Raw genomic sequence first — 23,523 nt, 5'->3', positions numbered from 1 at the left:
ACTTGAGTTAAAAGTAAGTACCAAATTGGTTCATTAGTTGTAGCACATGCACTGTCGTAATGTAAGATGTTAACATTGGGAGACACTAAGTGGAAGGCACGTAAGAACACTTCGCTATTTTTGTAACTTTTCTATAAATCTAAAGGGTACCCTAAAATAAAAACTTTATTTAATGATGTTTAACATACTGCTATTTTGACTGTGACAGAGCTCCCACACATCAATCAGTACCTCTCTTTCTCTTTTTCACGCACACCTATCCACCAAATCATATGGCATAGTCATTTTCCTGGCACATAATACTTTATCTTTCAGGCCAATGTAATATCAGTGGAATAAGACTTATTTTGAGAGTTTCAGATTTTTCAGTAATATTTAGGTCACACCCTTAGTAGTAGGACACAAATGCTCTAAAGATAATCTCCACAAATCCATATTTCTCAGTGGCTTTAAAAGATGCAACATCCTTCAGCCACCTATCCAATATACTTACATTTCATGTGAATGTTATTAAGGACATAATTAATAAGACAATGTATCATCTCTGAAATTAACATTTTTTGCTAGGTAACCGAAGGCAATGTTCATTTATTGATCATTTGTTACCATGATAGGTAAGGGAGTAAGGTGTGATATATCACTGTTTTAGAACATGGATGAGATTATTTCTTTGGTATTCCATATTTGTCCGTTAGAATTATAAGATTTCAGGACTATGGGAATATTTCTAATTTATCATTTTACTTTGAGAAAGGGAAAAAAGGTGTTGGTGTCAATGAATGTTTACTTAAACCCACAAAACTATTGCGGATTTCCAGAACTGTTAACAAGAGATGTGCCTTTGTTAACACTTAATGGTACAACTTAAATTTTTTTTAATGTTTATTTATTTTTGAGAGAGAGAGAGAGAGAGAGAGAGTCAGAGCATGAGTGGGGGAGGGGCAAAGAGAGAGGGAGACAAAGAATCCAGAATCGGAGGCAGGATCCAGGCTCCAAGCTTTCAGCACAGAGCCCGACTTGGGGCTTGAACTCACGAACTGTGAGATCACACAAACTGTGGGATCGCACAAACCGCAAGATCTTGACCTAAGCCAAAGTCAGATGCTTAACCAACTAAGCCATCCAGGTGCACCAATGGTACAATATTAAAAGTTCAGGTGAAGGTCGCCTGGGTGGCTCAGTCAGTTAAGCGCCCATCTTCAGCTCAGATCATGATCTCAGGGTTCTTGAGTTCCAGACCCACATAGGATTCTGTGCTGACAGCTCGGAGCCTGGAGCCTGCTTCCATTCTGTTTCCCTCTCTCTCTGCCCCTCCGCCGCTTACACGTGTGCGCTCTCTCAAAAATAAACAAACATTAAAAAATAATTTTAAAGTTCAGTTGATCAAAATTTAACCATATTAAGTTGGTCAGAATTATCTAATTTTGCTTTTAGAAAAAGATGCAAACGACTTTAAAGAAAGCTGGGGAAAAAATACATGCAACTTCCTGAATATATTTTAGGGCTAAAAATAAGATTCAGTCAAATCACTTGTATATTCTCTATCTACTGTACTTTCCACTGATGACTTATATTAATGACAATGACCATGATGCTTAATAAGAGGAAGAAAAAATGTTCCTTAAGGAATTCTTAACTAAGGAACTGCAGTGAGTCAACCAACATATTTTAGAATTGTTTTATAGTTAGGTATTTAATATGGAAAAAAATAATAGGGCAAGAGGGACCTACAGTAAATGTAGGTAGCTATTTTTTATATTACTTTTTAAGCAGTTCGGTTCATTCGTATTTTGCATTTTGTTAGACTAGTGTGCATGTGTGGTTAGTAATGAGAATTATAGCAGCACTCTTTCTCAGAACACCTATGGTGGATCAAGCTTTATGCTGCCAAGTATCTGACAAACACCGTCTAAAACTACACAATCCTGCAAGGTGCATACAATTACTATTTAACAAGCAAGGGAACGAAGAGCACCAGAAGTTAGGTAAGTGACCAAGTCCCACAGCTTGTAAGTAAGGGAGCCATTACAAACTCCATCTGGTTGCCTCAAATGCCCGAACTCTTTCCACCAGAGCATACGGCTTTGTTGTAATTGATAATTATGAACACTATTAAAATAAATGTCTATCACTAACCAGGTGAGTTAGGTCATTTAACCCCTCTAGGCTTCAAGTTTCTCTTGGGTAAATGAAGTCAGCTGGCTGATCTCTAATGTTTCTTCCAGCTTTAAAATAGTAACATTGACTTATAGACAGGCTTAAGAAAACTAAAATGTTTTTGTTAAAAAACAAAAGAGGTCATGAACACTAGCCCTTACTCAATTTTGGGATGATGAGGATCTGTCTAGAGCAAGGTATTCATGTGATTTCTTCCAAATCTCTCTAGTCCTAGCGATCTTACCATTTTCAGTGTTACTTCTTAAAATTTATAGGTAAGTGGAAATTTCATACTTTGGCTGCACTGCACAAACTATAAACTTAAATCTTTGCCTCACAAAAGATTTAATAACTTGCATTCAGGTATGAATAATATAAAGAAAACCATTTTTCTCTGGATCTGAGAATAATCAAAATATCAGTTTATTTTATTTCACATTTATTTAAATATAACAATTATTTTAGACAAATGAAAATACTTACAAGCATATTTATAACATGGTAGACATAAATATAAATGAAATGTATAAGCATTTTAGATAAAATTTAACGCATATTAGACCAATTGATGACATACTTAACATTTAGCCTCAAGGTACATTAACATGGATATTGAAAAGGCTGTTTTCACAGAAACTGCTATAAAATGTTCACATTTGTGTTAGTAACATGTCACATTTCCTAGACTGATGTTTTATGAAAACTATGTAAAGATTTAATGTAATCAATCACCTCTCATGGGGTAATGTTTTTTGTAAATGAAGCCTATTTTTGTCAATAGAAATGTTCTTTTAACTTTTAAATAATACGCAATTTTTATCAAGACCATGCTACATTTATTAAACAAACATGCATAACACATTAAAACTTGAATGATTCACGTACCTTTTTGCACAGTGTTTAGTTTTGCTATGGCACTCTATCTTTGTGAAAAATATACTTAAAATTTGGCACAGAATCAATAAATTGTATTGCTTCTAATCAAAACAAGTGTGATTTAAATTTTCCATGGCATGGAAAATACTCTGTCACAGTTTACCTCTCCCCTTTACAGTTTATTGACCAATGGCAGTTCTGTACTGTTTTAGTTGGAATAAATAAGGGATAGCCAAGAACTGAAAGTCCTAGTTAGGTGTTTTGCCTACACTCTAATTGGAAATGAGTCGATTTTAGTTTTTCTAGCAGTAAAACATTCCCATCTGTATTGTGGCCAACAAATTTCTAAATAAGGGTGTTATCAGCAATAATATGCATCGTCATGAGATGTTTTTCTTTAGGAGGCAGAGAGGTTGAAAGGAAACGTGGACCTCTTCATAAACTGGGAACATATGTGGTAAGGAGAGCAAATGCCAGCTGAAGTAGAAACAGGGGAAGCTCTCTGGAAAGCTGGTGAGAGCACACACTCTGAAGTTGCAACGAGGCAGAAAACAAAGGCAGGAACCCAGGAACCATTCAAGGTGGTAAGGACTGCCGTGGGTTGGAGGAAACTGATACGTATCACTCAAAAGAGACAGAATCCAGAGCAGGTACCACATCTGTGTGTCAGCAAACTACCACTGCTTTGTAGGAAAAGTTTTACATTTCCACCCCAGTGTCTAAATCCGGACTGAAGAGATTAAGCTAACTGGCAACATTTTTTTTTTTTTTTCTGAATTCATTCATAAACACTGTGGAAGAATAAAGGGAGTACCATTAACTCAAACTTCCTCCAAAGCAGACAAGTCACGCTCCATTCGAAGCACAGACTTCAGAGTCGTGGTAACTAAGAAAAGTGCCACAGCTCTTCTAAGACAAACCTGAGGTGTTCTATTTTGAGAGACCGGTTGAAGTCTACCCTTTTCATAGAACCTTGATAGCCTAAGTTTTAAATTTATTATCTGGGGGGAAAGGAGGTAGAACTTTAGTCCCACTTTTATACAAATATCCTTTATTCTAAAAAACAGAGTAATGAACACAATGACATTTTCTTTGCTTTATGATCCTTGTGTTTCTGGGGACGGTTAAGCAGTGAAATGGCAAAGAACATCAAACGGGTTAAATAAAATAGGCAAAGCTTTGTTGAAAGCTGTTAAGGTGCAAATAGACATAAAGATTACAAATCACAGAGCACTGAATTTTCAAGAGTGAAATCATACCAAAACCGTGATAAATTTTCGCTGACATCATAGGAGAGTAAGTGGTCTGGAAGGTCACTGATGGTGCCCTGCACAGCCAGCACGTGTGGGGCCAAGGTGAAGGGTACGTCGTTGAGGAGTTCAGCCATTAATGAGTTGTTTTCCAAAGTCTGGCCTGCCTTATTTTCCACCTCGGGGCCTGCTACAGTCACACTGGATGAGTTTTCTTTGCCAGTCTAAAAATACATATATATTTAAGTCATTTAGACCTTGTGGACTTTTGAGGTTTAGAAATGGTAAATGTGGCATTAATATATCAAAATGATTGAGAAATGTGGAATATAGAAATATTCCCAGGTTGGAATGCTGCTATTTACTTACTTGAGAAATACATCCACCTAAATCTCTACTAGGCTTTAAAATGAATCCTAAACCCTTCTCTGACTGAGGCTGACCACTCAGGGCCCCCTAAATACAAGCCTGCATTCTTGCTATTTCCCTAGCCCAGATAAGGTCTACAAAGTCTGGCTCCCAAATCTGATGTAAGCTTCCAGGCTTTACAGAACTCCCAGGTTCCCTGTGAAATTGTAGATGATCATAGTCCAAAGTGGCCCTGCCTGCTTCAGAGAGAATATGGGGCAAACTGACTAGGATATTATTTGGCATTTCATGTTTGTGTTCTTGCTAGTGGCTATTTCCTATGCATATGTCTTATCTCCAACTAGACTCTAGGGTACCTGAGAGCAAGCTATCTATTTGACATTTCTTTGTATTCTTCACCTAGCATATGTTACCTTGCATACTCTGTATGGATGCATGTATCCTCCACCTTCTATTCCCTAAGATAAACTTGAGCATTTACCTCCCCTGTGTACCCCAAGTATTGATTGATTGCCCGACTTTCGCTGGAACTAGTATGTTATGTTACACAAGCTGATGTATCTTGTTCAATTTCTTTAAGATTGGTAGACCTTGCATATAGTACTTTACCAAAAGATGTGCACTAGGGTGTTCATAGCACTCTACGCAAGCCCCGTACTGGAAACTACCTAAGTATCTATCCACAGGAGATTGAGTAAAAAGTTGTAAGTATGTTTATGAAAATGAGAACGAGTGGCCTGCTGCTCCAAGTGGCTAAAACCTAGCTTAAACCAGGTCAGGAAAAACTTTACTCACCACCTGCTCTAGTCAGTCCCCACCTGGGGGATAAAACTCCAGAGTCTTTACAAAGGCTTACAAGGCCCTTCCTGATCTGGCCCCAGTACCTCTCTGACAGTTTCTCCAGCTAGTCTGTCCTGGCTCCCTCTTCTCCAATCCCTCTGCCCCAAAGATTCTTCTCCCAGACCCACCGGGGCTCCTTCTCCCATGTCCTTCTCAGGGAGGCCTTTCCTGCCCACCTTATTTTAACTGTCTCCTGGCCCTCACTTCCCCCACTCCAGCATTCCATCTCCCTCTCCTGCTTTTTCCTCTCCTTAGCCCTCAGTACCTTGTTACATGGTGTATAATTTATTCTAGTATCACCCCTTAGAAGCTTAGGGAGTTTTTATTTCCCATGTTCACTGCTGTATCCCCAGTGCCCAGATCAGTGCGCAGTGCTCAGTATTTGTTGAGTGGATGAAAGCAGACAAGATTTTTGCCTGCATGAGGCTTATATCATAACAGTTGCAAGTGCTGATAAATTCCTTCTGAGTAGAGGAGGATGGTTTTCTGTGTAAGAAATAACAGTTTTGTGAAACTTGTTATTGAAGTGGAAAAGACATACAGAAAAGGGTGCATCATAAGTATTGAGCTTGCTCAATTTTAACCAACCAAATACCTGTGAGCAACCAGCACCCAAAGTAATAAACAGAAATGACCAGCTTCTCCAGAGGCCCTCGAGGTGCTCTCTTTCAGTCACAACCAACTCCCTGCCCCTCAGTCACCATCCTGATTTCTAATAGCACAGGTTGGTATTACCTGTATTTTACATGAAGTCACCATACAGTATGAACTCTTGTTTCTGGCTTCTTTCACTTAATATTTTATGTATGAAATCCATCCATATTGTGGCATGTAGGCATTACAAAAATTTTGAAGAACATATTGTTGCAGAAGAGATGTATTCTTACTGATGTCAAAAGAATTGCTTTGGTTGCTGTGTTGACTATAGCTAATGGTGGGTGTGGGGGGTACTGTGGCCAGGGAAGGAAGCAGGAAGACCAGCTGGGCTTGTGGGTCAGGTGGTGATACTAAGGGTGAGACAGAATGGCTGGAATGTGGATAGACCAAGGAGAAAGCCAATAGGATTTGCTGATGGAATGGATGTGGGGTATGAGAGCAAGAGCAGGATCAAGGATGAAGCCAAAGTTCGTGGCTTAAGCAACAAGGATGGAGTCTCCATTTACAGGGATGGGAAAGGGTGTCATGAGGGAGCAGGCAAGGCAGGAAGATCAGGAGTTGTTCTGGATGTTCCACGTGCCTAACAGACATCCAGGTGGAGCTGTTAGTAGGTAGAGGGATCTCATAGGAGTCTGGAGCTGGAGGAGATCTTGAGAAGAAAGTCTGCTTGGTGTTGTGTTTAAAAGACAACAGGAGGAAGGCAAGTGAGGACAAATAGAACAGACAGCATTTCTAGACATTATACTGCAAATGGGAAAAGAGATATGTGCCGGTTGCTGGAAGGGGATGTGGGGTCAAGAGAGGCTTCTCCCAATTTTTCTTTTGCTTTATGAATTGAGAGAAATGATGGTAGTGATATGCTAATGAGAAGCTCTAGAAAGGAAAACTCCATGGAGATTCTGTAAGAGAGGAACTACTCTCTTCACAAGGCATGCCCAACACAGAACAGAGACCCTCAAGAAATCTGTTAGTAAATGACTTTGAATTAACCAAACACATCCCTAGCAAGAGTTGTCTTATGACATCATAAATAAAACACCAGAGCACTTTCTTAGGATTGCAGCTAGAACAAGGCAAGTGTGCCCTGTTATGACAAAGCTTATTAGAAAGGTCCATGTATGCGGTGGACAGAACCTGCCTCCTGAAACCTGACCGAGGCTTAAAGACGAAGGATCCCTGGGTCAGATGAGAGCACAGGTGTCACTGAGTAACGATGCACAATTCTAGCCTCTTTAGAAAGTATCACCTATCTATCACTGGTTTCTTCAAGATGACCTACTCACAGGGGCTTACCCTGGAGCAGCACAGCAGAGTGTTGAGAGCACAGATCGTAGAGACATACTGCCTGGGTGCAAATCCAAGGTCTCCTGCTTACGCCATGGGCAAGTTCTTTAACTTCCATGTGCTCAGTTTCCTTGGCTGTATTTCAAGATCAATAATAGTACCTATTTCATAGGATTGCTGTGAGGATTAATGAAGTGATGATGTTCCCAAGTAAGTACAATAATGCTTAGCACATGTTAAAGTAAGCAAATAAATAAAAACTTTAGGAATGGCAGATGCCACTTGGCTTTAGATAAGGCCTGGGATCCATCCATCTCTTTTGTTGCTGACATCCACTGGTGGCTCAAATCATCTTACCTTACCCTCCGCTCTTATATCTTGCCTTCCCTCTTAATCTCACATGCAAATGTTTGTTGGATCTATTAGTAGCATCCCATGCTTGAACTTTCTTCTCTTTCTTCCTTGTATACAGAATGTTCTCCAGTTTCATTAGCCAAATCATCTCCTTTCTTAAACAAAAACATTTTTGAAATCTCACTCTCTCCAATGAGGAGGTACATTACTTGTACCACTTTGCTTGCTTTTTTTTTTTTTTTAAGGTTTATTCATTTCTCAGAGACAGAGAGACAGAGTGTGAGCAGGGGAGGGGCAGAGAGAGAGAGGGAGACACAGAATCCGAAACACGCTTCAGGCTCCAAGCTGTCAGCACAGAGCCCCATGCAGGGCTTGAGCTCATGACCCGAGCTGAAGTTGGACGCTTAACCGACTGAGCCACCCAGGTGCCCCACTACTTTGCTTTCTAAATACATCCCTTCGCAGGTTTAACTCTCTGGCAGCAATATTTATTTCTTTGTGCAGGCTTTGATTAAGCCCCCTTCCTTTCCTTTATAAATCATATCTATGTGTCAGAGCACAATTCCTTAAGGACAAGACTATGGCAAACTGCATCTTGGATAATAAAGGAGTTGAGACATGTGATTCCTTGTTCAAGTTCTCCTGATAAAACTGGCATATGCTTCATCCACCTGGACCTCACTTCTCTCTTCTGTAAAATGAGCAGTGAGGGATGAAAAATGAGGAGGAGAAAGATGGAAGCAAGCTGCATATACTGGACATGACCTTTGAGCCAGCTCCATCTGAGCTGTTTAAATGTACTCTCTCATTTAAGCCCTACCACACTTCTGGGGGTAGTGGGGGGGGGGTGGTGTACTACTATTGACCCCACGGTAAAAATAAGAGGACACAGAAGCACACAAATGTGAAGGAAGTTGTCCCAGGTTACATAGCTAGTCTGTGGTGACATGGAGAATCCAACTCAGTGACCTTTAATGCTCCACATTCTAAGACCCTGCACACCTCAGATGTACTCTGGATAGACTGGCCAGCTGAATGCACAAAGCCTTGAAAATTTCGGGGATGGTATTAGAAAATATGACAGGTGCCAACATAGCATATCTTAGCTTAATTTAGAAGGAAAGGAGACTCTCATATCTTTTACCATTAGAAAGGACTGAAAAAATCATCAAGGTGACAGATCTTAGACTGAAGGAGGACAGAAAAGCAACTGTAATTTAGGAGGTATTTATCCCCGGAAATAAGTCTACCAGTTGTCTGGATGGACCACAGGGAAAACAGGGACAGTGAAACAAGATTGTCAATAAGTTGATTACTGTCAAAATGGAGAGCTAGAAGCTACGTGGGAATGTGCTTCGGTAGTGTTCCTACCTTTGCACATGTTTGAAAACTGTCCAAAATAGAAAAGTCTCCAAAACTTAAAAATTAATTAAAAATTACCATGGAAAAAGTGTTCCACCAAATGCCTCCTAGAAAGATCTGAATTTCAGCTGTGCTGTATGTATGACTCCAACATCTATCTCTTAACAGTTGGCTAGAGTGCAACATTACAGTCTCCAAGGAGGCTGCCTGCCCTTTGGCAGCAGCGTGAGGGCCATGGTGCAGCTGCTGTTGGCATGCTGAGAGCTGGGAGGAGAGAAACTACAAGGCAAAACGAGAGTAAGTCACAAAGAAAATGTGAGTCAAAATTCAAGGACCCCACACCCGCTACTCTGATCTCTGAGTCTAGCTTGGCAGCCAGTGGAAGCAGAGGTGGGGGCTGAGGGCTGAAACAGGTGCATGAGTTCCCGGCAAAAAAGCAGCCCTCTCTCTTAGACACAAAGTCTTTCAATTTTTTTCATTTGCATAATAAAATGGGTCTTTAAAGGGAAGAATGAGTATGTTAACCACAATGGAGCGAGAAGAAAAGAATCAATTAACCTTATAGTTAATAGCCAAATTTTTGAAAATTACTTCGAATATTATGTTCATAAGGCATATTCGTTATTTTTGTGATTAATCCTGTTCACAGAAAGGCTGCTATGACAATGTTCTTGAGCAGAAGTTCCTTCATATAATCTAGCTTTAATACTTTTTTCAAATTAGTGTTTAAATAGAAGCATACCGTGTCAGATTTTTTTAATCTTGGGGAGAAAGTAAATTTCTTTATCTGTATCATTACAACAAATGAAGTTTACAAATAATAAGCTATTTTCGTGTTTGTATAAAAATAATTATTTCTTGTTCATCAGCAAACCTGCTAAAAAAATGGGCCAGCCAAGTTTATCTTGTATTCCTCACACTCTATTATCTTCGTTTCAAGTAATTCAAAAAGGTTTAGAGGCACTATTCCTCCCTTTCTTGCAGAGGGGTGGTAAAGATTCACGAGGTTCAATCTGTAAAATCTCAGAGCTTCAGAAAAAAACAGTCCAAGAATACAAGGCACATAACACTTCTCAGTAAAGGCTTAGAGAAATGAAGTCACTTCCCTGGAGCGACAGAAGGTTCGTGGCATCCTGGGAACCTCATGGCACAGAAGCCCCCCAAACCACCATGGAATCTATTAAGGAGTGCCAATTTGCAAACCCGCTAACAATTTGGAGACTTAATTTACGGAGCCATACCCGACTAAAGTATGAAAATGTTATTAATAGGAACGTCACCTATATTTGGCATTTTTTTTAAACCTCCTGCTTTCTTGACGCAACCTGTGCCTCAGATAAGCAAAGCTAAAATAGTGTCGTATAAAAGCAAAATATTGATGCATTAAAATTTAGAAACCAACCTTAACCAAAACAGTAATAGAACCTATTAGAAGAATATGAAACCAGGTATAAAACACCTAACACATTCAATTTACATACAAAGAAGGTAGCTATTTGCTAAAGCCTATTTCTAGGAAACGAGTTATAGTAAGAAGAGGGAATGTCAAGCTCTGGCTGTCTATGCCTTTAAATTCTAACAACTATAAATAAAAGACATGTTCCTTTGAACAATAGCTTGAACAGGCAACACTGTCACTTTATCTCCCCAGATAACTATCCATTCTATTCTGGCTTCAGCTGGTATCTGCTTGCATTACATCAGCATCTTGATGGGGGTGGGTTGGGGGGCAAATCTGAGTCAGAAGCATCAGGGGACAAGAGGTTAGAAGGTGATACAAGCAATGGCACAGTTAAGGCCGTACTCAAGCTCCTTATTTTTCTCTAAGAAGCTGGTTGCTAATAAATGCCTGGCTGGCTGATAAAAGCCAGAGGACTGGTCTCTTACACCTACATAAGTCCGAAGCCACAGTCTCCTTTCACTAGGGAGAAATGATATTGCAAAAGTAGAGACTGTTTGCCATTTTTCTGCAAATCCTCCATACCCAGAACAGTAATGCCTGCATATCATGAGGGCTCACTTGTGACCCTTGAATGGCACCGAATCTGGTCCCCTTATTTCTGAGATATTCTAGGCACTTGACTTTTAAGTTGTGGGGTTAGGCCAAAGAAACAAACAAAAGCCCAGAACACCTGACCACCGATACAGATAAATTAGGCAGGAGAGAAAGGAACTCACTGAAAACCTGCTTCCCATGGGGCCGGGGTTCCCAGTTTGAGGCTGCCACATATTTGAACAGAAAGACCAGGTCAGAAAGTAGATAGATCTTTTCTTTGCTCCCTTCCCTTTCCTTTCTGATCTCTGACATCATTTCAATTTATGTTTTGGCTCATGATTTTTTTTTTTTTTTTGCAGTATTTGTTCCCTTTCCTCTTTCTCCCCCCTCTTCTCCCCCCAGTATTTCCACCTGCCTGTGCTTCCTGCTTCTTCTATCTTTCTTAAAGAAAAAAAAAAAAAAAGTCTCCTGACTTCCTCTTTTCAGAACTCCAGCTGAATGTATGCAAGTGAAGAGGGGGAAGTAGGCAAGCTGGCACTTGCTTCTGTGATCTGTTCCATGCTTTCTTGGAAAAGTGGCTTCACTGAAGCCGGAAAATCTTCTGTACAGCCAACTCTAGGGGGGGAGCAGTGGAAAGAGGAAAGAGAAGCATTTTAGGAAAGGAACCAGCAAGAAACAGTATGTTCAGCATGGGATCCTGTTTAGTTCTGGTTTGGGAAATAAAAAAGGCTATTCCAGTGATTTAAAAAAAAAAAAAAAAAAAAACATTTTTAGGAAGTTAATTTATATAAGTTCATAATCTCTGACCTTAGGCTATCCAGAAATCTCATATTGTGCTGTAGGCCTTCCCTCTCATTCTTGCCAGCGCACTTTCACCCCTGCTCTCCTCTCCCCTGGCCCTACATCACCACCTGTCTCCTCACTGCCAGCCGGTGGGCTAGCATCCCACTCTACAGAAGAAAGAGAAACCATCAGGTGAGGATCTCCTCTACTTACGGCTCCCCAAAAATGTATCTGCATCTGTACCCCTCCATGCTTCTCCCCTGCCACCAGGGGCATGTTGCCCTCTTCCTACCCAAAGCTAATCCCTTCCCGGTGTTCCACACCCAATCCTGTCCCTAGTCTTCAAGGACATGGCTTCATCCATTAGGAGGTGGCTCCCAATTGCAAATCTTTTATATAGTCAATTCACCATTTACAGGAAATTCTCCTAAGGTCTTTCGCACCCACTGGCATCTTACCCACTGAACACCCACACTATCCTTTTTTTCACAGCCAGGCTGAGCCGATTGTTGACGCTTGCTGTCTGCTTCACTCCTCACCCACTGCCATCTGCCCCAGTACTGACACTACTTCGTCCAAGGTTACTAATAATCACACTGTGCTAAACTCAGAAGATGTTCTCAAGTGCTAACTTTATATGACCTCTTTGTAGCACGTAAGATGGGTCACTCTCAGAGTTTTTATTTTCTGGCTTCTGGGCCACTTCTTAGTGTTGCCTCTATCTGTCTAGCTCATTATTCTTTTGCCTATTTCTGAAAAGAAGGTATTCTCCCAGGGTCTCATTTCTGTTCCTTTATTCTTCTTAGTCTCCACACACCCTTGGAGGAGCTTATCCCTATCCATGGGTCCTTCTGCCCTACTCCTCCATTGCCCCAAAGTAGATCCACACACATGCACATATGTCCACACCCATCCTGAAACCACCCTGACTCATGTGTTCAACTCCTTATTATACCTTTTCTTGTGGCACATTAAACTCAACATGTTCTGAACCTGACTCTCAAGCCCTTCCCAGCTCTACCCCAGCCTAATGCTCTTCTAACTTTTTTTTTTTTTTTTTTTTTTGTATAATGAGTACCAAACACAGAAGCCTGAATTGTCTTTTACCTTTCCCTCCCTGTCACTTTCTCCATCCAGTAAATGGCTGACTCCTCCTGATTTTGAGGGTTTTAATGTCTCCCCAAGTTTCATTTCCCATTGGCCCCACTGTCAATTCTCTTACTGCAAGCCACTGCAGTCTCGTGTCATGGATGCTCCCAGAGTGTCCTGCATCTGGCCTCGCTCACCCTACACTATATGCTCCTTCTCGTTGGTGCTATTTCACACACATGCTCTTCCTTGCTTAACACTCCTCAATGCCTTTGGACAAGAGAACAAACTGCATATTGTAGTACATAGCTATGATCTGGATTTGCTTATCCCTCTATTTTCTTTTATTACCATTCCCTAACATCTTCATCCATACCAAGCTACCTGCTATTATCCAAACATGCCAAGCTCCCCCTTTCGCTCTGAGCTTTGGCTCATTCGATTACTGCTGCCTTAATTAGGACATCTTTGTCTCTTCTTCTACTCTCTTCATCTTGCCTATTTCAACTTGCCCTTCAGGAAGCACATCAGGACTCTTCTAGAAAGATCTCCCCAAGTAACTCCTCAAACCTGGGCCAAGTGCCTGCCCATGTATTCCCATAACAGCTTGTATGTACTTCTCTCACAGCACAAATCATACTAGACTAGAGTTCTCTGTCACTCTCCTAAAACTATGGGCTGCTCAAAGCCAGGGACAACAGCCTTCATCCACATTTGTCTGGCAATCAGAGCAATGCCTGCTCATAATTGGTGATCAATACCTGTTTATTGAATGACTAAGTAAGTTTCTTTGTGAACTTTATATTCAGATTTATTCAAACTAAACCGGGAATTATGTTAAGCTGGATTTCCACATCTGTTTTTTTTTTTTTTTCTCTAACAAGATTTTGCTGTTTTTCACATTATCATCCACATGGTGAACCATGGGTAGTATTAAATACAGATAGAACTTAAAACTAGTTTGAGGCTCCAGTTACATCTATTTCCTAAAGAATGAGGTGGATTATTCTTGACTTGGCAAACAAACTACTTCACAAATGTGTCTCCCAAAGGAAGTTCAATGAAGTGCTGCTACAGTGTAGATGAGGCCATGGCAGCTGTTTTTACCACAGATCCACCTCTCACTGAGAGAGAGAGGAAGAAACTAGGCCGGTCTACTCCAAATTCCCCCTAATTAACTGTCTCAGTCCATTCTGGCTGCTATAACAAAATATTATGCGCTGGGTGGCATATAAACAACAAAATCTATTTCTCACAGTTCTGAAGGCTAGAAAGTCCAAGATCAAGGTGCTGGCAGATTCAGTGTCTGGTGAGGGCCTGCTTCTTGGTTTGTAGACTGCTCTCTTTTCCCTAAAACATCACATGGCAGAAAAGGCCAGGGCTTTCTCTGGGACCTCTTTTATAATGGCACTAATCCCATGCATGAGGGCTCTACCCTTATGACCTAATCACCTCCCAAAGGTCCCACCTCCTAATACCCTCATAATTGAGGATTAGGTTTCAACATATGAATTTTGGGGGGACACATTCAATCTAGGGCATCAAGCTGCCTTACATGGCTCTTCTCTCCCAGGAACCAGTATTTCTGGTAGAGTCTGAAAGGGCTACAGTGGAGCCTATGCTTGAGGGCAGGGGTGTGGGGAACAGGACCAGCAACAGGGTGGTAGGACTGGTAAGCACTGTAAGAGGAGGAAAGCCTCAGAGAAGAGGGCTGATTAGGAGAGAGGATGGGTGGAAGTCTTAGAGATTATGGAATCATTTATTTAATTTAATTTCTGTTCACCCCCTGTTAAAGAGAAAAGCTTCTGTCTTACTCTTCTGGTTTCCATAAAGAGGGATTTTTCTCTAACCTTTATGGCTGTCTGCCCTGCCCCCTATCCCTCCCCAAGGAGGTAGGCTGAACTACCCAGTTGGTGGATGACAGCCATAGGTCCATGTTTCTAGATAACGGACACTAAACCATCAAAGGTCCTGAGGCCTGGAGAAAGTCTCTTTCTTCTCTCTTTACTTGGACCAGGGGAGACAAGTTGCCGGAGTAAGAGTGTCTTTTGTGCTGACTTACACTTTCCCCACAGGTCTAGACATGAGTTATCGGGAGTGTGGAAGTTCGTTTTAGCTACTGCATTAAGCTGTCTCCTCCGGCCTAGGCTATTTTAGTCAAAAGGGGGACATTTTGTTACTCTGTCTGCTGGCTCTTTGATCCTATTTCTCCATTGGCCCAGGAGGCAGAGGAGGAAAAGGAGCACCCTTAATAGGACATTAGGACCCCACCAATTTCTACCTCCCATGCATCTTCATTTACACCAAAAAAAGAGAGGCCTATTAACCACACCAAACAAACAAAAATAGAGTTGTGCAGATGTTAAATGATCTGGAAATAAAAAATATAACAAACTAATGGTTTTTAAAACTCACATGTGCTATTATATTCTATGAAACAACTTGCTGGTATGGTTTTATCAATTTCAAAATTCAGTCAAATCTGTGGGATAAGACAAGTTCTAATCAGAATCTTGGAAAAATGGCATTTGTTTATTGCTTCATACAGTTTTCAAAGTAGTTTCACACACGTTATTTCATTTGAGCCTCACACCCCGTTAAATTTGATAGGTTAGCTACTGTTTCAATTCTCATCTTCTAAGGCTCAAAGTTTAAGGACTATCTAAGGTCACATCACTACTAATTGGCAGAGATGCGTACTCTGGCTCTCCTGATTTACAACCGATGCTCCCCCTTCAGTGTAAAGGCCTTCATCAAGGGTATTAAAGTTAACTTGCCTGTTTTTTTGTTTGTTTTAAGGACTTAGGAATTTCTCTATGGCCAAGTGTCATCCGGAGTAGAGAATGACGGTCCAAAAGTACAGACTGTGACACAATAGAAGTAGAGCTTAAAGTAACAGAACAACTAAGCATCTTGTTACTAGGTTAAATCTAGTAAGCAGGATCCAATACGTAATGGCTTAGAAAACTATAGCAACTGATCATAGCCACGGCTACACAATGGCTTAGCCTTTTGTACACAAACTCTTTAAGCTTATTATGTACACCACAGGTCTAAAGAATTTGATATCCCTTATTAGTCACACTGGATTCCACTTAACTTCCCATTTATATAGTTTTATTTTAAGTATCTGTTCAACTTCTTCAGAGCACAGTGCAACAAGGTCATATTTTTTCCAGATAATTTCAAAGAAAAACAATGAAAAATGATCTTTGAGATCTAAGCAGACTAAATATTAGTTTCACTCAAATGCTTGATTTTCGTTTTGTAAAACAACAAAGCACCTCAACCATCTGCATATACAACAAGAAGGGAAATGGAATGCTTCCTTTTTTAGAGATGGTAAGAAAACATAAATACTTTATATACACATTTTTGAGGTAATTAGATACGTAGGCATACTTGTATCATCTTGATTGAGTGGAAATAAATAGCATATGATAGTAGTAGGAAATCCAAAAAGAAAGTAAATCTAAAGATATTAAGTAATAGCTACATGCTGGGCTTTCTTGGTATATGCTTTGATGTAATGAACATTTAAAAATTCATAACCTAAGAATAATATATTTTTTAAGAACAACCATTTAGATGTTGTTAAAAAAATAAACATATGATTATGGCATGTTAAGGTTGTTGTTTGAAGATAGAAAGCTAATCTGTTCTGCTCATAGTTTACTCCGAAAAGTTTATATTTTGTCATTGTTTATATTATCATTATGTGAAGACATAAATACATGCTAGTATGTACATAGAATTGTCATGTCCATAGCCGAAATCCGAAGACAATGATCAGTAGGACCTCATGTTCACCTTAAACATCTTTCTAAACTCAAGAAACAGAAAAATCTTTAAGAAATAGAAAAATATGGGACAGGAAAAGCCTTATTTTCTTTGTAATTTGAATTTGTGTGTGGAATAGGCCACACACTTGGAAATACTATCGTTGGTGAATATACAATGGAGTACAGAAATTATGAAGGTAGGCTAATTAAATTCCACTCAGAGGGCATGTGAGTGGTAGCATTACCCACACTCGCTGCACCTAACCCAGCACTCTGCTAGAAAAACAATGTTTGGCAAACCGAAATGGTGAGAGGAGTGCTGTGTCACTTGACCTTGGCTCTCATTTGCAAAAAAGGTTGTATTTCAAAATAGAAGATGGGGTTGGAAAAGTAAATACAGCTGTGTTTTCTCCACCCCCGTGTGAGAATGAAGGGGCTACTCAGAATGGCAAGAGGCTGGGTCCCTTCGTGGTGTATGCTCAGAGCCCCAAGGAGAGCACTATTATTTTATGGCTAACTCAAGATAATATTTTTTTTTATTGTGGTAAAATATATGCAACATAAAATTTCATCTTAACCATTTTTAAGTGTATAATTTGGTAGAATGAAGTACATTCACAATATTGTGCAACTATTACCACCGTCTATCTCTAGAACTTTTCCATCATCTCAAGCAGAAACTCTGTACCCATTTAACATTTTTCCCTTCCCCCAGCCCCTGGTAACCTCTATGCATTATACTTTCCATCAGTTTGCCTATCTAGGTACCTCTAATTGTACAATGCTCATCCTGTAGTGACTGGGTTATTTCACTTAGCATGTTTTTAGAGACGATGTATGTTGTTTCGTGTATCAGAATTTCATTCCTTTTTAAGGCTAAATAATAATCCATTGTATGTACATACCATATTTTGTTTATCCACTTATCTGTTAATAGACATTTGGGTTGTTTCTACAGTATTTTTAAACTACAGTAAAATTAATGAGATAGAGAATTAGGAAATAATTCAAAAAGGACTCTCAGGTTTCAATGAATATAGGAATACAGAGTATTTATGATATGTGGAGCCACGTTAGCAAGAGCCTGAAGCGAGGGAAATAGAAAATGTTCCCTGCTTATTTTGAATTGTGATTTTTAAGGTATAATAAATTCGTATGCACCTTTTTATAATATATGCTTTGTTTAGTTTTAAAATCATGATTAAAGTAAGCCTTGCCAGCTTAATATTTTATAGATTGAAAACTGAGTATAATTGATGGTATTTCAATCTTGTTTGAAGCAGCACCATTATCTCTAAGACTTTCTACCCACTCTGGAACTCTGTGCTGTAATTCTTTTGTGTGTTATTTTAAGGGTATGAGATGTCATTACCTCCTCTGAGAGAAAGTCTACCCAACAAAATAGAGAGTGAATAATGCTAAGAAATGATTAAAAATGAGAAGCCACAATTGTGCCCAAATTTAGAGGAAAATTTAAAATTCACATAGCTCAATTTTTAAAATTTAATTTAAAATCTTAATTAAAAATTTTTAAATGCCTCAATAGAGTAACCAAAGGAAAATACACGGAATGGTTGAAAAATGCTTTCAGATCAACAGCAGAAAAACTGCTTAATATATAACCAATTCTTAGGGACATCCTTTTTCAGGATTCCTAAGTTTTTAGGGAGAAAGTGGTAATTATCAGAATATATACTGTTTCTTGTACTTCAAGTTGAAAGTTAATCTGCAAGACTTAGGAAGAGGATTAGATTTAAGTCCCAATGACCATTGTCTCTACTGAAAAAAGCAAATTTAGTTGTAGGAACTGAACTTTGGTAAGGAATCTGGAAGGTACTTTGGTGTACTTTTAAGATTGTTGTATTGTCAGATTATTTTCATTAGAAATAGGTCTAGGAAATCTGGAGAGTTGTGTTTAACAGTTTTTGTTTTACTCTTATGAAGAGCAAGGTGACAAAGTAGAATTTTCCTGAGATTAAGTGGTAAAATCTAGTAAAAAGAAAGGGATTCAGAAAGATGCATGTGTATGACAAAAAAAGCAATGGTTCACTGGAAGTGGCAGTGACTGGTTATCAGAAGTCAAAGGGTGAACATAATTAACCTGATAGAAATGGAAGATAGGATAGGAGAGGAAAGAGCCTCACATAGTTCCCTTCTGGCCACCTAATGACTTCACCATGGGTCAGTTGGGTGATCATGATGACTGAATGAGGGACAGAAAGGCCTCATGAGCGGCGGCGGACGGAAGCAGCAACAGCAGTTAACTCTCTAGAAGCCACCGTTTCCACGGTGGCTATTGGTTACATGAGCACTAGCTTTCTTTTTCCCTCTTTTAAGTTTACTTATTTATTTTGAGAGAGAGAACAACCAGGGGAGGGGTAGCAGGGGACGGAAGGCGGGGTGGGTGGGGGGTGGGCAGAGGATCCAAAGGAGGCTCTGTGCTGACAGCGGTGAGCCTGATGCAGGGCTCAAACTCACAAACCATGAGATCATGACCCTGAGCCGAAGTCAGATGTTTAACTGAGCCACCCAGGTGCCCTTGAGGACTAGTTTTCAAAGGTCTGGTATTTCTGGGTAGTTGATTTTCAGAACCTAGTACAGATTTTCTTTTAGCCTTCTAGAAATAATTGCTATGGCTTCAACTGCCAAAGTGTCTTAAAAACAAACACCTGTAATTTCTAAGAGTATTCTTAAATGTATAGAATCTACACTCAGAGTCCAGCAGAGTTTCTGTTTTCCCTCCCATGCCTACTTTGCAGGTACGTTGATGGAAATTCATTAAAGACACTAATTTATGGTCTCCCTGTGACGGTGGAAATAAGGATTTAGATTTGAGTTTTGATGTACACTAATAAGTAAATTCTATTAGTATTACTAATTCTAATTTTATTGACTTTGAGTCTGTTTGAAGGTTCTAATAGTGTACCTCCACTGCTACAGACATCGGATAACATTTAACAAGCACTTTATTGCCAGTCACTGTTCTATGCTCTTTACCTGTGTTATCTCATTGAATGTTTTGTTTATGATGTACATACTATTTTCATCTCCACTGAACAGATGGGGAATATTGAAACCCAAATAATTTAGTCTAACTCTGGAACTGCACTTTTAGCCACTAGTCTATGCTGCCTCCCAAACCCGACACAGTCCAAGGAAACTTCGCTTCATGTCTTTTAAATGTGCCGTTTCTAAAGACTTTTTCAAATTGTTTCAAAAGTATTTTATCAGGGAGTATTTTTTCAGAGTTATGGAATACTTTTCCAAAGATCATACTTTCTTTTTCTCCCAAAACAAAACAAAGAAAAGCATATATAATGTGGAAGAATCCAATTTTTTTGAAGAAAAAAAAAGAACAAGGGAAAACCACTGCATGTTGTATTGTCATTTTTATATCCAGCTGGATATGCTAATTCTATGTGGATCATGGAAACCCTGAAATTACAGACTATTTAGATAAGTTTAATCCCTAAAAAGCAGTGTTGTGATGCCTGAATAACATATTTTTAAAGTAACCTTTTTACCTTAACAAAATATATTCCAGTTATATTTAAGAAAGTAAAGTAACCACACACTAATGACACTTCCTGAGACAAGACTTCTGTGGCCACTGTCCAGTGACAGGAATGGACTGGATTCAACTGCCCACATTCTCTAGCCTATGGCACCTCTGAGCAATGACAAGAAGGTACCAGGTGTTGGGACCCAGGTTGCAATCTGTTCTCAGCAAACAGAGAAGTTACCTTGCCCTTAAGAGGCTCACACATGTGATCTGGGTCTACTTAACATGACTCTTGAACCAACTATATTAAGAGATTATATCACAGGCAAGAAAAGAGAATGAGAACATTTCCGGGACTCAAAGTAGTTGCAAATTTCTGGGTGGACCCTTAAATGTAGAAAAAAAGGGGAAGTACATCATCCCTACTTATGCCCAGAGTAGCACAAATGAAAGCAGTGTTTTCATGCTCAAAGCATACAGTTAATTTTTTAAAGGCCTTGTGTGTTTTTTACTTCGTGTTAATTTAATTGCTTTGAACTACAACCTAAACACAAAAATTGATTAAAGTGATGTACTTCAAAATAGAAATTTCACGGTGATTGCTTGAAAAGATACTTTAAAAAATATCTGGATCACCAACTACAAAAAGTAAAGCAAATCACAAGTTTAAAAACAATTTAAAAATTCTGAGCAGATAATCACTGAGAAGAAAACACAAAAACTTTCACTTTCACATACATTTACTCAATTTGTGCTATTCCTTCAGTTTCCTTTTTCACAACCCAAAAAAACTAATTTGTTTTTGAGAAGAGACCTATACAAACAATATATGTAAAGTATTATGCTTTTTTGGTAGCATGAGCTTTGTACTATCATGGTTTACATGAATTTAAGGAAAATCAATTAATGAATAAACCTTATCAATTAAATAATTAAAACTAAATGATCATCTAAATGGGCTCAGAAAATTTTTTTTAATGTTTTTTTTTTAATTTATTTTTGAGACAGAGAGAGAGACAGAGCATGAGCAGGGGAGGGGCAGAGAGAGAGGGAGACACAGAATCGGAAGCAGGCTACAGGCTCTGAGCTGTCAGCACAGAGCCCGATGTGGGGCTTGAACTCACGAACTGTGAGATCATGACCTGAGCCGAAGTCGGATGCTCAACCGACTGAGCCACCCAGGCGCCCCAGAAAAAAAATTTTTTTTTAAATCAAATACACTTTCACAATGAAAACACTCACTCAACTAGGAACTCAAAGAAACTTTCTCAACCTGATTAAAGGATTTCTCCAGAAAATCCAAGCAAACATCATACTTAACAATGAAAGACTAGATGCTTTCCCCCTAAGATTAGGAACAAGGCAAGGATGTCCACTTTTGCCACTTCTACTCAACATGTTATTAGATGTTATACCCAGAGCAATTAGGCAATTTATCAGTAACAGATTTTAAAAGAAATAACTGGTAGATAGATAGCATCCAGATTAGAAAGGAAGTAAAACTATTTCTATATGTAAGTGACATATGATCTTGTATGTAGGAAAATCTAAGAAATTCATTAAAATACTATAAGAAATAGTAAGTTCAGCAAGGTTGGAGGATACAAGATCAATGTACAAAAATAAGTTGTATTTCTATACATGTGCAATAAACAATCCAAAAATGAAATTAAGAAACCAATTCCATTTATAGTAGCATCAAGCAATAAAATATTTAGGAATAAATTTAACAAAAGAAGTAAAAAAATTATACTATGAAAACTACAAATCATTATTGAGATTTTAGAAACTCTAAATGGAAAAACATCCCATGTTCATGGATCAGAATACAATATTATCAAGATGGCAATACTCTTCAAAGGCAATTTCTATCAGAATCCCAGCTGATATCTTTGTAGAAATTGACAAGCTGATCCTAAAATTCACATGAAATTCTCAAGTACCCAGAACTGTGAGATAATCTTTAAACAATATTACAGAACAACATTGGAGGACTTGTATTTTCTGATTTCAAAACTTTTTACAAAGCAACAGTAATTAAGACAGTGTGGTACTGGCATAAGGATAGACATATGTATCAATCAAATAGAATTAAAAGTCCAGAAATAAACCTATGATAAACTACTTTTATAGCTGCCTAGCTTTTATTTTTATTATTAAAGTATAATTAATATACAGTGTTATATTAGTTTCAGGAGTATAACATATTGATTCAACAATTCTAGGCATTATTTAGTGCTCTCCATGGTAAGTGTAGTCACCATCTGTCATGTTGTTGTTATTACAATATTATTGACTATATTCCCTATGGTATACTTTCCATCTTTGTGACTTGTTTATTTTATGACTGGAAATTTTCACATCTTAATCACCATCTGTTTTGCCCTCCTCCATCCCCACTTCCCCTCAGGCAACCACCAGTGTGTTCTCTGTACTTAAGAATCTGTTTGTTTTTGAGCAAGGGACAGAGAGGGAGGGAGGAGGAGAGGAGGAAAAGGAGGGAGAGAGAGAGAGCGAGAGAGCAAGAAACAGACTCTTAGCTATAGAAAAGGAACTGATGGTTAACAGAGGGGAAGGGGTTAGGAGAAATGGGTGAGATAGGTGATGGAGATTAAGGTGGGCACTTGTCCTGATGAGCACTGGATATTGTGTGGAATTGCTGAATCACCATATCCTACACTTTAAATATAACAGTATGTTAACTAACTGGAATTAATGTAACAAACAAATTCTTAGCAATGTGATAAAGACACTGTAAATGAAAATCAATTAAAAAAAACAATTCAAGGCAAAAAAGTCTGTTTTTATTTGTTTTGTTTAGATTCCACATATAAGGGAAATCATGTGGTATTTGTTTTTCTGTGTTGTGACTCATTTCATTTAGCATAATACCCTCTAGGTTTGTCCAGGTTGTTGCAAATGGCAAAATTTCATTTTTTTTATTGCTGAGTAATATTTCATTGTACATATATATATATACACACACACCTTTATCCATTCATCTATAGATGGACACTTAGGTTGCATCCATATCCATATCTTGGCAATTGTAAATAATGCTGCCATAAACATAGGAGTGCATAGATTTTTTCAAATTAGTGTTTCCATTTTATTTGGGTAAATATCCAATAGTGCAATTACAAGTCATATGGTAATTCTATTATTAATTTTTTGAAGAAACTCCACACTGTTTTCCATAATGGTTGCACCAATTTACATTCT

At 38.8% G+C, this 23,523-nt stretch overlaps 1 protein-coding gene and 1 long non-coding RNA gene across 3 annotated transcripts in view; one reads left to right on the top strand and one right to left on the bottom strand.

Moving 5' to 3' along the window:
* Positions 1–3,966: 3,966 nt before the first annotated feature.
* UMAD1 (UBAP1-MVB12-associated (UMA) domain containing 1) overlaps positions 3,967–23,523 on the bottom strand; it is a 222,907-nt gene continuing 203,350 nt past the window's right edge. For both annotated transcript variants that reach the window (XM_042918811.1, XM_042918801.1), the window contains one exon: positions 3,967–4,507. In XM_042918811.1, the coding sequence (XP_042774745.1) occupies positions 4,250–4,507 (258 nt within the window). In that variant the 3' untranslated portion in view covers positions 3,967–4,249. The remainder of the gene's footprint in view (positions 4,508–23,523) is intronic.
* Positions 6,680–11,387, top strand: LOC122208143. The gene is made up of 2 exons (XR_006197126.1): positions 6,680–7,643; positions 9,318–11,387. It is a non-coding gene; the product is annotated as an uncharacterized LOC122208143 (long non-coding RNA).

The sequence above is a fragment of the Panthera leo genome, chromosome A2, assembly GCF_018350215.1.
Source record: "Panthera leo isolate Ple1 chromosome A2, P.leo_Ple1_pat1.1, whole genome shotgun sequence".
In the NCBI taxonomy this organism is placed as follows: Eukaryota; Metazoa; Chordata; class Mammalia; order Carnivora; family Felidae; genus Panthera; species Panthera leo.
The sequence above is the reverse complement of the archived record's forward strand: the minus strand, read 5'-3'. Positions and strand labels throughout refer to the sequence as shown.